The 15,339-nt window shown below is 44.1% G+C and overlaps 2 protein-coding genes across 17 annotated transcripts in view; one reads left to right on the forward strand and one right to left on the reverse strand.

Moving 5' to 3' along the window:
* FARP1 (FERM, ARH/RhoGEF and pleckstrin domain protein 1) overlaps positions 1-15,339 on the forward strand; it is a 321,357-nt gene that overhangs the window by 20,873 nt on the left and 285,145 nt on the right. The window contains exon 1 of one of the 16 annotated variants that reach the window (XM_078370520.1): positions 1-15,339. This exon is cut by the window's left edge and continues 19,540 nt beyond it; it is cut by the window's right edge and continues 13,022 nt beyond it. The exons of the other annotated variants lie outside the window; for them this stretch is intronic. The gene's annotated coding sequence lies outside the window, so the exon portion shown is untranslated. 16 annotated transcript variants of the gene reach the window in all.
* Positions 13,721-14,762, reverse strand: RNF113B (ring finger protein 113B). The gene has a single exon (XM_035292955.3). It carries the CDS (start codon positions 14,732-14,734, stop codon positions 13,721-13,723), a length of 1,014 nt encoding a protein of 337 aa, XP_035148846.3. The 5' UTR covers positions 14,735-14,762.

Genomic DNA, 15,339 nt, shown 5'->3' on the forward strand with positions numbered 1-15,339 from the left:
TTGTGGAAAGCAGTGTGGCGATTCCTCAGAGAGCAAAATACAGAACTGCCATTCAACTGAGCAATCTCATTATTGGGTACATACCCCCAAAATATAAATAATTCTACCATAAGGACATATGCACGTGAATGTTCATTGTAGCACTATTCACAATAGCAAACACATGGAAGCAATCTAAATTCCCACCAATGACAGATTGGATAAAGAAAATGTGGTATATGGCCGGGCACAGTGGCTCACACCTGTAATCCCAGCACTTTGGGAGGCCGAGGTGGGTGGATCACCTGCGGTTGGGAATCAAGACCAGCCTGACCAACATGGAAAAACCCTGTCTCTACTAAAAATACAAAATTAGTTGGGTGTGGTGGTGGATGCCTGTAATCCCAGCTACTTGGGAGGCTAAGCAGGAGAATCGCTTGAACCCGGGAGGCAGAGGTTGCAGTGAGCTGAGATTGCACCGTTACACTCCAGTCTGGGCAACAAGAGTGAAACTGTCTGGAAAAAAAAAAAAGGGGTACATGTATACCGTGGAATACTATGTAACCATAAAAAAAGAAAATCATGGTCTTTGCAGGGACTTGGATGGAGCTGGAAATCATTATCCTTAGCAAAGTAAAAGAGGAACAGAAAAGCAAATGCTGCATGTTGTCACTTCTAAGTGGGGGCTAAACGATGGGAACTCATGGACACCTAGAGGGGAGCAACACACACTGGGCCCTACTTGAGCTGGAGGGTGGCAGGAGGGAGAGGATCAGAAAAAACAACTATTGGGTACTAGGCTTAGTACCTGGATGACGAAATAGTCTGTACAACAAACCCCTGTGACATAAGTTTACCTATATGACAAACCCGCACACGTGCCCTGAACTTAAAACAAAAAGTAAAAAAACAAAAATCCACCCCCCCTTCAAATCCCAAATACCCAATTAGGAAAAACAAATACTTGTTTGTGGGTTTTTTGAGATGGGGTCTCACTATGGCACCCAAGCTGGAGTGCAGCGGCATGATCTAGGTTCACTGCAACGTCTGCCTCCCAGATTCAAGTAATCAAACATACTTACTTGGTAGTATGATACCATATGTTAGTGGTTTATACTTTAAACTAAGCATGACTTTTTCCTTCTTTCTTTCTTTCTTTCTTCTTTTTTTTTTTTTTTTTGAGACGGAGTTTTGCTCTTGTCACCCAGGCTAGAGTGTAATGGTGTGATCTTGGTTCATTGCAGCCTCTGCCTCCTGGGTTCAAGCAATTCTCCTTCCTTAGCCTCCTGAGTGGCTGTGATTACAGGTGCCTGCCCCATGCCCGGCTAATTTTTGAATTTTTAGTAGAGATGCGGTTTCACCACATTGGCCAGGCTGGTCTCGAACTCCTAACCTCCGGTGATCCACCAGCCTTGGCCTCCCAAAGTGCTGGGATTACAACAAGCATGAGCCACCGTGCCCGGCCAGCATGACCTTTTCTAAACACTTCATGATTATCCTCCTTTAGCTTAATTCTAATTGCTGGATTGCTTGACTATACCTCCATGAATAATCCTTTTGGCATTAACTCCTGCGAATGCCTTACTTTTAATGAACAGTTTACCTAAAACCATCTAAGATTGTGCAGGAAACAAAGGACAGAAAGTTCCAGGAAACTGGCATATGGATAGTTTGCCTCTATTTGTATTTGTTGATTTATGGGCCATCGAGGTCCGTTTTGGGGGTGTGGCATTTGTTTTCACCATATGGCGGGTGACGGAACATCTGGACTCTGTTTACCTGACATCCACAAGGCAGCATTTCAGGGACTCCTGTTTTGAGAATGTGGGAAAGGACATTTTAGTTCTAGTAATCAGATTCATGAGTCAGAGTTTGGGTTGCTCTTGGTGGGTTTGTGCTCAAGTCTTTTAATTCTTTCTAATTGAATCCCTTGGCGTAAGATTCTTTTGATTTATATTTGATTAAACAACAAAGCAGCACATCTGTGGCCTTCATTTGTATGCATTTTTACCTACCGCTGTGAACCCAATGAGAGGCGTCTTTCAGAGGACTTAGATTTTTGTTTAATACCAAACAAGCTGATATTCTTAATTGTTTTAGGAATTACATGGCGTTTTTCATTGTTGTTGTTCTGGCTCCTTCCTCCGCCATGGGATGTGTAAATATGTGTGAGAGGGTAACATCTCCAAAATAGAGCCATGGTCTGGCAAGTTGAGAGGTTTGTCAGAATTGTCAAAAGTGGGTTAGCCTTAATGGCTCACACCTGTAATCCCAGCACTTTCTAAGGCCAAGGTGGGTGCTCACTTTAGGTCAGGAGTTTGAGACCAGCCTGGTCAACATCGTGAAATCCCATCTCTACTAAAAATACAAAAATTAGCTGAGCATGGTGGCGGGTAGCTGTAATCCCAGCTCCTCTGGAGGCTGAGTCAGGAGAATCGCTTGAACCCAGGAGGTGGACATTGCAGTGAGCCAAGATTGTACCACTGCACCCCGGCCTGGGTAACAGAGTGAGACTCTGTCTCAAAAAAAAAAAAAAAAAAGAATTGTCCAAAGTGAATGATGTGATGATTGCTTTGTTGGTCTCATTCTTCTTTATCCTTTAAGTAATTTGAAATCATACTGTAACTTGGCATATTATGCTGATATGAAAGGAAATGAAACAGTTTTTGAGGAGAAACCTCAGTGTTTCAAGGCAGATTGTAACTGTTGGAGGAACAGGTATTGTGAGTGCTCTTCTGTGCCCAGAGATGGACATGCCTTGATTTTTAAACCCCACTGATTCAGAGTTGAGGACACTTTGACCTTTGTCAGTCTGAAGTTTGTTTTAACAGAAGGCTGTGGGGAAAATTTGTTAAATAAGGAAAGTAAAGTTACAGGGGAAAGTTTATTTAAAAAAAGAGGCTTTTCCCAACACTTTTAGCAGCATTAGTAATTATTTCCCGTTAAAACAAACCTAGTAAGAGCTTAATATGATAATCTCTCATCATTTAAAAAAGAAAACCCTTCCAGAAGTTTTTTTTTTTTTTTTTTTTAATTGAGACACAGTCTTGCTCTGTCACCCAGGCTGTAGTGCAGTGCATGAACTTGGTGCTTCGCAACCTCTGCCTCCCAGGTTCAAGCAGTTCTCCTGCCTCAGCCTCCCAGGTAGCTGGGATTACAGGCACACATCGCCACCATACCCGGCTAATTCTTTTGTATTTTTAGTAGAGATGGGGTTTCGCCATGTTGGCCAGGCTGATCTCGAACTCCTGACCTCAGGTGATCCGCCTGCCTCTGCCTCCCAAAGTGCTGGGATTATAGGTGTGAGCCACCTGGCTGGGCCCAGAAGTATTTTATGCGTAGACATTTAACATAAATGGTAGCATACCCTAGATATGGTGTTGTGCCTGTTCTCTTCAGTTTAGTGCATTCTGAAGATGGTTTCATTTAGTACATAGAGATTGGCCTCATTCTCTTTATTGGCATATAAACAGAGGGGTACCATTAAATAATCTGTAAAATTTTCCCTATTGATAGACATCTAGGTTGTTCTGAATATTTTGCTGGTCTAAATGATGCTGCTCTGAAGATCGCTGATACCTAAAGTATAGAATCCTAGGAGTAGGACCAGCAGTCAAAGGGTTTATTTGTTTTTAATATACATGGATAATGCCATACTGCCCTTCACGGTTTACAACCTTATAATCGTTCATTCGTTTTATGAACTTGTACATAGTGCTTACTTTGTGCTAGAAACTATATAAAATGTTTTACAAATATTGTTTAACTCCCAAAGCTACCTGTAAGGGAGATGTGGTATTATCACAGTTTGCTGATGAGGAAACTGAGGGAGGAGTGATTAAGTAACTTGCCCAACGTTTGCCACCAGTAAGTAGTGAGCAAAGATCTGAACCCCCGCAATCTGGATCTGCTGTTGGCTCTTAATTACTGTGCTTAGGCCATTTCTCCCAAGCCTGAAACCCACAGTGATGGCATATATTTTCACCTGCCCTAATCTGTCAGTGGGATGCCAATTTTTCTTTCTTTATTTTTATTTTTTATTTTGAGGCAGGGTCTCGCTTTGTCACTCTGGCTGGAGTGCATTGTTGTGATCATGGTTCACTGCAGCCTTGAGCTCCTTGGGTTCAAGGGATCCTCCTACCTCAGCTTCCTGAGAAACTACCTGGCTAATTTTTTTGTATTTTTAGTAGAAATCGGGTTTTGGCATGTTGCCCAGGCTTACCGTGAACTCCTGGGGTCAGGCAATCCGCCTGCCTCGGCCTCCCAAAGTTCTGGATTACAGTCATGTGCTGTCACGCCCGGCCCAGTTTTTCTTAATTGTAGTTTTGCGCTTTTCTTACTACTCATTGTGGTCAAATACATTTTCACATGTTGACAAGTTGACAAGCCATTTGTATTTTCTTGACCATCCCTCTCCTGTTCCTGTCCCTCACCCAGTTTTCCATGAGGTTGCAAATATTTTTCTTATTGATTTATAGGACTTCCTTTATATGTGGAGAATTCTTGATTTATAGGAGTTCCTTTGTATAGGGAAAAAAATCAACCCTTTATAATATGTAATTCAAGTGCTTTTTCCTACATTGTAGTTTGCTTTGGCTTTGCACTTTTTTAGTTGTCCCCCCCATTCCCCGCCAGGGCCTCTAACATTTAGGTCATGCTTACAGAGATCTGCAATTTGAGAACAGTTTTACTTTTTTTTTTTTTTTTTTCTGAAACAGAGTCTCATTCTGTCACCTGGGCTGGAGTGCAGTGGCGTGATCTTGGCTTATTGCAGCCCCCTCCCAGGTTCAAGGTATTCTCCTGCCTCAGCCTCCCGAGTGGCTGGGATATAGGTATCCACCACCACATCTGACTGATTTTTGTATTTTTAGTGGAGACAGGATTTCATCATGTTGGCCGGGCTGGTCTCGAATTCCTGACCTCAAGCGATCCACCCACCTCAGCCTCCCAAAGTGCTGGGATTATAGGCATGAGCCACCACGCCTGGCTGCAATCAGTTTTTAAAAATCTTATATTTTCTTCTAGAACTTTATGGTTCGTTTAAAAAAATCTACATTGACTTGTATAATACTGGGATCTAATTTTATCTTTCTAATAATAATCAGTAGTAATGATGCACAGCTATACAAGAATCAAGAGCCTTACAATAGATCAGATTGGGTGCCATGCAGTTGTAATAGACTCTGCTATGACTACTGACAGCTGAACTGCATCATGAGCTTTGTGGCTCATGAATATACCATACTAATTTTCCTTTGTTGTCCAATTTCGTTTTCCCTGGAGTTAACAGTTATCTTGCTTTTCCTTTGCTTCATTTTTCACACCCTTATCTAATTAATTCTGAAACTCTCACCTGTTGTCTAAATCGCCTTTTAGTCTGTTCAGATTAATCAGATCATTAGATATCCTGTTTCATCCTTGAGAGACCCTTGTCCAGAAGTCTTCAGACGGACCAGGTTTCTCTCTGGCCTGGTCAGTGTCCTGGGGTCTCCCCCTGCTGTATTCTTGGTGGGGGGGGTGTTCCCCTTGCCTCTATTACCTGATGTAGGATCTGTGTCCTGGACAGCTTCAGGGATCTCTCCATGACCCTGATCACCCCTTTTGCGTCTCTTTCCTGAAATCTGTTTCCTGGAGCTTGTCTTCTGATTTCTCTTTTCTCCCCTTCGTTCTGGTGGAGCTCTTCCCAAACTGTGTGGGGTGATAAACGCTTTGAGACCTTGTGGACTTGATAGAAGATCAGAAAACAGGATCATGGGCTGAGAGGCTGTTTAAGAAGTAGTTGAGGCTGGGATCACACCTGTAATCCCAGCACTTTGGGAGGCTGAGGTAGGTGGATCACGAGGTCGGGAGTTTGAGACCAGCCTGGCCAACAGAGTGAAACCCTGTCTCTACTAAAAGTACAAAAAACTAACTAAACATGGTGGTGGGCACCTGTAATCACAGCTACTTGGGAGGCTGAGGCAGGAGAATCGCTTGAACTCAGGCGGCAGAGGTTGCAGTGAGCCGAGATGGATCTAAAGTACTCCAGCCCGGGCGACAGTGTGAGACTCCATCTCAAAAAAAAAAAAAAAAAAAAAAAAAAAAAGTAGTTGAAATGTTCAGGTGTCCTGTACTTCCTGCTGCGGGCAGAGGGATCAACTGTCAGTCCCTACTGCACTCACCCAATGTGGTTCGCAGTGCAGTCTTTGTTTAGCTCTGTTGGTGTGTACGTTATTATGACTTGTTCACTGCCGAGCCAGATAATGCCCTATGAGGATTTTCTTCCAAAACTGTGTTTTTATTGCTGTTGAGATAATTCATTTTTAAAAATTTGTGATTTTTCCATGTATCCATTGCTAATAGCCTCAACCGACCTATCAGTTGTCTTTAAATTAATTTGTACTATCTCTAAGCCATATATAGCCACTCAGTTCCCCCATCATCCTTTTTCCTGGTGCTTCACCTGTAGCACCCCCATCCTTCAGCTTCAGTCTGAATGGGTTGTACTCTAGGCCTAGTTCACAACCGTCATCCAGGGGCTCTCCTCTACTCTCCTTCTTCTGTGTCATCTGATTTCACGGTTTATTGCCTTGTTTTGGTAGAACGCATACACTAGTAGCTTTCTCAGAAAGGTACAAGAAGCTATATTTCTTTTAAATCTTTAACATATAAAAATATCTTTGCTGGATGCAATGGTACATGCTTGTAATTCCAGCTCCTTGGAAGGCTGAGGTGGGAGGATTGCTTGAGGCCAGGAGGTCAAGACCAGCCTGGGAAACATGGTAAGACCTTGTCTTGTCTTCTGAAAGACCACCACCACCACCACCAAAACTTTAAGGCATGCTTAGATTTCCTTGATGATTTTACTACACACAGAAGTAAAAATGGAAACAATTATCCTTGACATTTTGAAGACATTGCTCCGTTGTCTTCTAACATACTTTGTGTATGATTTAATATTTTTCTTTTTCTCCCTGGGACATTTTAAAATCTTCTCTTAAGATGATTTTAAAGTTTCATAACTTCTCTTAAGATGATTTTAAAGTTTCATAACTCGGTGTAGATCCTTTTAAAATTATTCCGGGCATTTTGCTTTCTCCATTTAGTCTGGAGACGATTGTCTATCAGTCTGACACATTTCCTAAGTTTTTAACAAATAATTTAATTCTTTTAAAAATATTTCCTATTGTTCACTAGGGCTTTAGGAAGATTCTCTACTTTCCTACCTTTAAAATTTTCCATCTAGTTATGTTTTGCTTTACTTTCTATGAGATCTCTTCAAATTAATCTTTCAACTAACTACAGAAATAAAACTTTCAATTATCCATATGGTTAATTTTGGGGCGCTATTGGCCTTTTTTCATAGCATCTCTTCCTGTATTTTGGAAGAGATTCTTATTCTCTCCAGGAATACATTTTAAAACATTTTCTTCTCCCTAGAATGTCTGCATTGTTTTTTTTTTCTTAGACAGTCTTACTCTGTCACATGCAGTGGTGTGATCTTGGATCATTGCAACCTCTGCCTCCCGTGTTCAAGCAATACTCTCACCTCAGCCTCCCAAGTAGCTAGGGTTACAGGCGTGCATCACCATGCCCGGCTAATTTTTGTAGTTTTAGTAGAGACAGGGTTTTACCACGTTGGCCAGGCTGGTCTTGAACTTCTGGCCTTAAGTAATCCACCCGCCTCAGCCTCCCAAAGTGCTGGAATTACAGGTGTGAGCCACCCAGCCTGACCATCTACATGTTTGTAGAAGGCTTTTTTTCCTCGTCTTTGTTTTGGCTCTGACTTTCACTTTGCAGACTTTCCTTGAATGTTTACTGAACCTTGGCTGATCTAAGACACGTAAAATTGGGTTGGAATTTTTGTGCACATGGATGGTGCCTGTAAATTATTGATTTTTCTTTAAAATGATGAAGCAGCAACTGGTCTTTTGTCAAAGGAAACCCTCAAATATCAGTATGTGTGCTCATTGAGAGTCTCCTGAGGATAATTCCACCAGCCCTGCCTGGGATAAACCTGGATAAGCTCTTCAGGAAGCAGGATGGAGGAAGGGGATGGTGGGGTTCCCTGGTACAGTAAGTAGACTGATTCTTCCTCAGTTCCCGCCACCCCATGCCTCATTTTCAGCCATGAATTACACACACACCCTCTTTATCATTGTGCCTGGTGTATGTGAGTTTCTAACCTTCCTGGTGCAATGTCTTTGGGTAATACACTTCTTTGGGGGTTGGGGCAGGTAGGAGAAGGTCCCTGGATGCAAAGATCTAGCCTCTTCCTATAATGACTCGAACCCTCTGTTCCCCACACCTTTTCCCCTCCCCTTCAGCATGAGCCTCTTGGGCTTTGGACTATTTTGTTGGAATTCTCTGAGCATCACTTATGATACAAATCATTACAGACCCCTCTTGCTTTCCATCACCCAAATGCCAGTATAATCTCTCATCTGCTCTTGTTCCTGCTGCTGTGTGTGTGTGTGTGTGTGTGTGTGTGTGTGTGTATATGGTCCTCTTAAAATAAGTATGTTTACTGTAATTTTTATAGGCTTTTTGGTGTGCAAACAGGCATGTGGTTAATCTGCCATGTTTAACTGTAAGTCCATTTTATTTTACTAAGGTATAAAATAAGACAGTTTAAAAACTTACTGTAACGGCAGTAATCATACCAGAGCTACACTGTTAAACAATGGTGCAAAATTTTTATTTTTATTAAATTTATTTTTTTTTAAATTTGAGATGGAGTCTTGCTGTGTTGCCAGGCTGGAGCACAGTGGCATAGTCTCTGCTCACTGCAACCTCCGCCTCCCGGGTTCAAGCGATTCTTCCGCCTCAGCCTCCCAAGTAGCTGGGACTACAGGCGCATGCCAAACGCCCAGCTATTTTTTGTATTTTTAGTAGAGATGGGGTTTCACCATGTTGTCCAGGATGATCTCGATCTCTTGACCTCATGATCCACCTGCCTCGGCTTGAAATTTTTATTTTCTAAGGGTGCAGATTCAGTCAGATATTCATGGATTAGTCTAATTTATATGATTTCCTTAAAACCTCCCTCCCTGATACACTCTGAACTCGCATGAGAGTGTGAATGACGTTTTTGAGTTGACCATTCAGACTTGCGCCCCTGCATGTACCTGCACACAGGTTTCGGTCACATTTCTATATCTCATTTTATTTCTTATCTCACAGAAAATCTAATTCAGCCTGAGGTTTGGTTTTGTTTTGCTCTAAGTCTCTGACTGCAGATGTTGTTGTGCCCTGGGGGTGTCTGGCAGCGTCATAGCAGTGCAGCAGTTCTCTTCTGGATGGTAACAAAGAGAAGATGTCACTGACGATGCAGGGCCATGGAAATCCGGCTGTTCTTTTTCTGCACTTTGCTGTTTGTTGGGCGGGATAGGAAAATGTATGAGAATTCTAGTTCTGATTAGCCGTGAATGAGACTTTTCTCAGTGGGAGTCCTCCAGACACCAGGGTGTGGAGACTGACTTCATTTCTGCTGCTTAGGGAGGTCTCAGTGGCCATTGGCACAGAGTGCTTGGAAGGCAGGAGAAACTGGCAGGATCAGCAGAGCTCTGAAAATAGGGCATCATGGGGGTTGGCACCAGGGCTGGGGCTGGTCTCCGTCAGTGCCACTGAGCAGTTATGTGACCAGCTAGGTTTCTGGTCTCCTTGACCCCCTTGGAATTTCCCCATGACCTCACCTCCCCAGGGGTTATAGCCAAAAAAATGAAAATCACAGAGCTGCCTCTAGTACAGCACCATTATAATACATGAAACGAACAGTTCCTTAACGTTCAACAGACAGGAGCAGAGAAAAGTTACCTGTTAGACCTTAACCTGCCCACTTCCTGGTTTATTTTAGACCTTGGGCAAGTATGATAGTTTCCATTTTATTTTTTTGCAAGTAGAAAAGCTGGAGAGAGAAGGAAGTGAGCTAATAACCAGCTTTTCAAGAGTGCTGACTTCTGTATTTCTTAGTACAGGATTTTGCCAGGCCCTTGACATTCATTTAAAGAAAAAAGGAATTCTTTCTCCTTGAACATCTGTGCAAATCAGTGGGGGTGGGAGTCTAGAGTCCAAGGAGATATGAGATAACAGCACATTGCTGAAAGCTCGGATGAGAGAAGGCAGATCCACGCTATTGTACTGCAATGGCAACAACCCAACAGCAAAGGCAGACCAATGGAATGTGTCAAAAAGATACATTCACAGTGTGGTATAATCACATTTTGAAAAATGTGCAGTAGATAAGTGGGGACACATTCTGGTTGCTTCATAAATAAAAGTTAAGGATGTCTGTCTTTCTCATGCTTTTTAGCTCCAGCATTGGATATGTACTTCAAAAAATTCACTGCATCGGTTTGGCACAGAGCTCTTTTCAAATTCAGCATCATTTCAGTGCATTTCAGCCTTCTACATAGCTCTCAGCCAGGAAATCTCAGGTTTAATTAGGTCATTTGTTCTTGAGAGTTCTGTCCTTGCAAAACAGGAGAGGAATTTTTATGGGCAGTTGGCACACAGAAAAAGTCAACAGGAAAATGTTCCTGTTTTCTTCAATTTTAGGTGGTACTTATGAAAATTCCTTAGAAGGAATTTTGTATATTTCAAGATATTAATCAATCTGAGTACAATGTGTTCAGGTTTCGATTTTCATGTGCTCTAGGTTTTTGCCTCTCTGCCTGGAGTCTTTGGAATCATAGGGGCTTTGTGACCCTGGAGTGCAGGCCTGTGAGGCATTTTCAGGATTTCAGAAGCCCTAACCAGAAACTCGCCGTCATGGGGAGGGGGACTGGAGCTGCCTCCGTTAAGTCCATGCAAATTAATGAAAACATCAAAGCATTGTTTGGTTTTGCCATATTTTTCTCACATTGCTCATGTTGATTCAGAAGGACTTAATAACCATTACGTGTGCCTAAAGTGAGCAGAAAAAAGGTCAAGTCAGTTGCTGCTTAACTGCAGCCTGGCTGATGTGTTCTTCTGACAGAAAGGATCGGGATGGGGTGTGATGTGGTGGGACCCAGTCCAGACAGGATAAAGTGCGGTAACCACGATGCTGACTTTGAAAGCCAGCTGGCCTCACACTGCTCTTCAATTCCCCAGCAGTGTGCTGTGTAGGGTGGTGCAGTGCTGATGGGGAACTGCCCTCATCCCTGTTCTCTGCTATTTCAGCAAAAGACTGAGGGGTCGCTCCAGCGTTGTGACCTTGGAGTGTGCTGATGGGAAGGACTCAGCTCCCAGGGAATGTGTGCACTCCCTGCAGTCCTGCTTGCTGCTTTCCTTCCAACTTCAGAATGTTTGTTTCATATATTAATGTGAAAAATATACAGAGAAAAGACTGGAAGGAAACTGGCCAAAAATGTTAGCAGATTTTAACACTCTATGTTAGTAAACCAAATTGCCAAGTTTAGCAATGGCAGTGATCGCCTTTCTGCTTAATTTTTGCAAATGATCGATCACGAACCTTATTCTGTCATTTTAAAAATGGAATAAGAACTATATATCTTAGTGTATATTTGGAATGTTTTCAAAAGGTTGGTGACTTGGAGCATTCGTCGACAAGGTTCACAGGTGTAGCTGAGTCTGGTGTCTATTGAGGGGAGGTCTGAAACACACATGAATCATTGTAAAGAAACTCAAGTGAGCCTTGTGAGGAAAATGCTGGAGCCGGAGCTTAGTTTCTGCTTCAGAGTGCCTGCATGTTTCATATTTCTTCTTTTGTGCAGATTCTAAATGTTTTTGGAAGGCTTGAAAGTGAATAAAATAGCCCTTTGACAGAACTGACAAAAATGAAGCGACTTAGGGGGAGGGCCCAGTAAGTCATTGTACACGAGCTTTGTGTTGTTAGCTTTGGCAAGGACAATTCTTAGAGAAAGCTCTATGTGAAATGCCAGAATACATGGCTCACTTTTATGGGACACTTGAACTGTCTACCTTATCGACTATCAAGTTGCCATTTTCTCTGCTTGAATTATATGTTTACAGCACATACTGTATGTCAGGCACTCTTCTAAATAGTTTGCTACTTTTCACTTCAAAGCAACCCTGTGAGATAGATACTACTTATGAGGAAACTGAGGCACAGAGAGGTAAAGTAACATACCCAAGGTTCATGCAGCTGTAACTGGTAGAACTATGACTTGAATCCTGTCTCACTCCTGGGTCTGTGCCCTCAATCACTGCTCTGCCTGTGACTAGAACCTGGCCATGGTGGTGGGTGGGTGGATGGGCGTGGTTCAAGATCAAAGTGAAGTGGAAAGTTTTGCTGACGTTCGCTCTGCAGCAGGTGCTTGGGTAGCCAACTGCTAGGTTGCTTGGTTTGATTGGCTTTCCACGGACTTTTTATTGAGATACCCGTTGGCCATTCAAAAACAGGAAGTATGTGAGACATGGTTCCAGCCTTCAAGGAATTCACAGCCGAAGTTGAAATATGAGATAGGCTTTTATGAAAATTTACATAATCTGAGTCCGTTTCTTGTAAGGAACTCAGCTGTGAGGAACTCAATGCAGATCTGTTGGTGTTTGTCTTGGGAGAGGAATATGTTGCCATTTTAAGTGAGAGGATGTTAACATCAGTCAAACGAAATCAAATCCAAACTTAGGTCTGGATATTCTTCTGTCAACTCCTCCCCTCCTTGGTTTTTCTTTTTTTTTTTTTTTTTTTTGAGACTGAGTTTCGTTCTTGTTACCCAGGCTGGAGGGCAATGGTGCGATCTCTGCTCACCACAACCTCCGCCTCCTGGGTTCAGGCAATTCTCCTGCCTCAGCCTCCCGAGTAGCTGGGATTACAGGCACGCACCACCATGCCCAGCTAATTTTTTGTATTTTTAGTAGAGGCGGGGTTTCACCATGTTGACCAGGATGGTCTCGATCTCTTGACCTTGTGATCCACCCACCTTGGCCTCCCAAAGTGCTGGGATTACAGGCTTGAGCCACCGCGCCCGGCCCGGTTCTTAACTGATATCCCTTATGTGCTCTTTTACTAACTCTTGAACCCCATCCTCTCCCATTCCTCCCAGTCTTGGTTCCGTCATTCCTCCTATCAGATACCTCTTTTGTTTTAGCTTTTTTGAAAAAAAAAAAAAAATTTTAAATTGTAGTACAAAACATAAAATTTACCCTCTTAACCATTTTTGTGTTCACTTGTATTAACTATATACATATTTATGTGTAACAGAGCTTTATAAGTTTTTTCTCTTGCAAAGCTCAAACTCTGTGCCCATTTTAAACAACTCGCCACTCCTGCTCCTCCTAGCCCCTTGGAAACGACCATTTTACTTTCTTTTTATGTAATTTTGACAACCCTAGATACCTTATATCAGTGAAATCATACAATATATTTGTCTCTTTGTGACTAGTTTCTTTCACTTAGCACAGTGTTGTCTTCAAGGTTCATTCAACTTGTAGCATGTGATTCTTAAAAGGATCCGTTTAAATCTTTAAAAGGATATCCTTCCTGTTCAGGCTGTCTGTCTGTATGTATGATACTGTGTGTGTCCATTCATCCATCCCTGGATACTTGGGTTGTTTACACCTCTTGGCTTTTGCCAGTAACACTGCAGTTAACATGGGAATGCAAATACCTCTCTGTGATCCGGATTTCAGTTTTTACTGTTACATACCCAGGAGTGGGATCACAGGAGGGCTGTCATCTCTAATCTTCCTCAGCAGGCCGCTTCTCCCCAGTGTCTTGAAAGACTTGAGTCTTTCTCATCTCTTTTTTCCTAAAAAACAACAAAGTGTATTTTTAAGTGTGAGAATTATCGGAAACCTAAGCCATGGGAATTTTACCCTCATCGGGGTCTTCTGTGAAATGGGACTTTTCCCCACTTTCTGTAGCCCGAAGCTTCTGCAGTTTCGCCATCAGCTCTTTGGCCGTGTTGAAGATGCCGCCAGTCGGCTGGTCGCAAACGTAGCAGCGCGGGGTGGCCCGGAAATGCCCCAGCGCGCAGCTCTCGCAGAAATAATGCCTGCACTTGGTGACCACTGGGTTTTGGAAGGCCTGGCGACATATGAAACACTTGAATGGCATTTCCTCTTCCTCGCTTCCCACTTCATGGTTTTCGTCCTCGCAGATACCGTAGCGGCCCTCTTCCAGCTCCTGTTCAATTTGCCACCCATGCTTGTAATCAGAACGGTCATGGAGGAATTTGCAGCTGTCCCCGAAGCCGCAGAAGCCGGTCTCCTTGTAGTCCTTGCAGATGTCGGGCTGGTAATCCCAGTGCACGGTGGCGCGCAGGTGCCCCGGCGCACGGATGGGGCCCTTCTTCGCCATTCCTGAGGAGGTGTTGCCCATGGATGTGTCCTTGGGCTTCAGGTACCTTGGGTAGTTGTGGATTCCCCGGTAGATCTGGTCGTGCTCCCGGCCCCGCAGTGCCTCCTGCAACCGCTGGCTGCGCTTGAAGATGGCCTGTGTATCGCGCTCCTTCTCGGTGTCCTGCTCGAAGTCAGCGGTGGCCCCCATGTCTTCTGGCCCTACCGGCTTTGCCGAGCGGGTGGACCTGTATACCACGCCGAGGCTCTCGGGTGCTGCCTCCTCGCTCCTCAGGTCGCAGTGAGCCGCCTTCTGCCAGACATGGAGGCCCCGGGGCCTCGGTGCCACCCGCGGGGGCCTAGCCACCACGTCACCCTCGTCCCCGCTGCTGCTGCTATCTCTGCGCTCGGCGTCGCAGGCCGGGCGCTTTCTGAGGCCTGCAGCCCCTTTACGTCCAGACTTTTTGAGGAGGAAGGTGCACGTCTGGTCTGCCTGGTCGGCCGTCCTTCCTTGAGAAGATGGTGCTGCCATGTTTGAGTTTCAGGCTTCAAACAGCCGTGGCGTGCGCCGCTTTTGCGTCACCTTTACGTCACCTTCCCAGCAGTGCACGTGGGGCGTGGCCCCTGCTGTCCTAAAAAGCAAAAGCATGTAAAAGAAAAGCTGCTTCTAGGCCGGGTGCGGTGGCTCATGCCTTTAATCCCAGCACTTTGGGAGGCAAGGCAGGCAAATCACCTGAGGTCACCAGTTCAAGACCAGATTGGCCAACATGCTGAAACCCCTTCTCTATTAAAAATGCAAAAATTCGCTGGGCGTTGTAGCGTGTGCTGGAAGTCCCAGCTACTTGGGAGGCTGAGGCAGGAGAATTGCTTGAACCTGGGAGGCAGAGGTTGCAGTGAAAGGAGATCACACCACTGTATTCTAGCCTGGGTGACAGAGCGAGACCCTGTCTCCAAGAAAAAAGCAAAAAACAACTACAATTTCCCCTGCCCTTCCTTCCCTTGACCTGCCCCCCTAGCCCTCAGATGGATTCCTTGACAGTCATCTTCACTTGCTCCTCAGCTCCCTCAGTGCACACTTATTTTTCAACAGATTCTTAAAAGACCGGGTGGAATCAGTCCAGGTCATAGAGAACCTGT

Source organism: Callithrix jacchus, chromosome 1 (assembly GCF_049354715.1).
Source record: "Callithrix jacchus isolate 240 chromosome 1, calJac240_pri, whole genome shotgun sequence".
Lineage (NCBI taxonomy): Eukaryota > Metazoa > Chordata > Mammalia > Primates > Cebidae > Callithrix > Callithrix jacchus.

Bases quoted from the DNA above. Each gene is read 5' to 3' on its own strand.
- RNF113B (XM_035292955.3), bottom strand. From the start codon at position 14,734: ATGGCAGCACCATCTTCTCAAGGAAGGACGGCCGACCAGGCAGACCAG.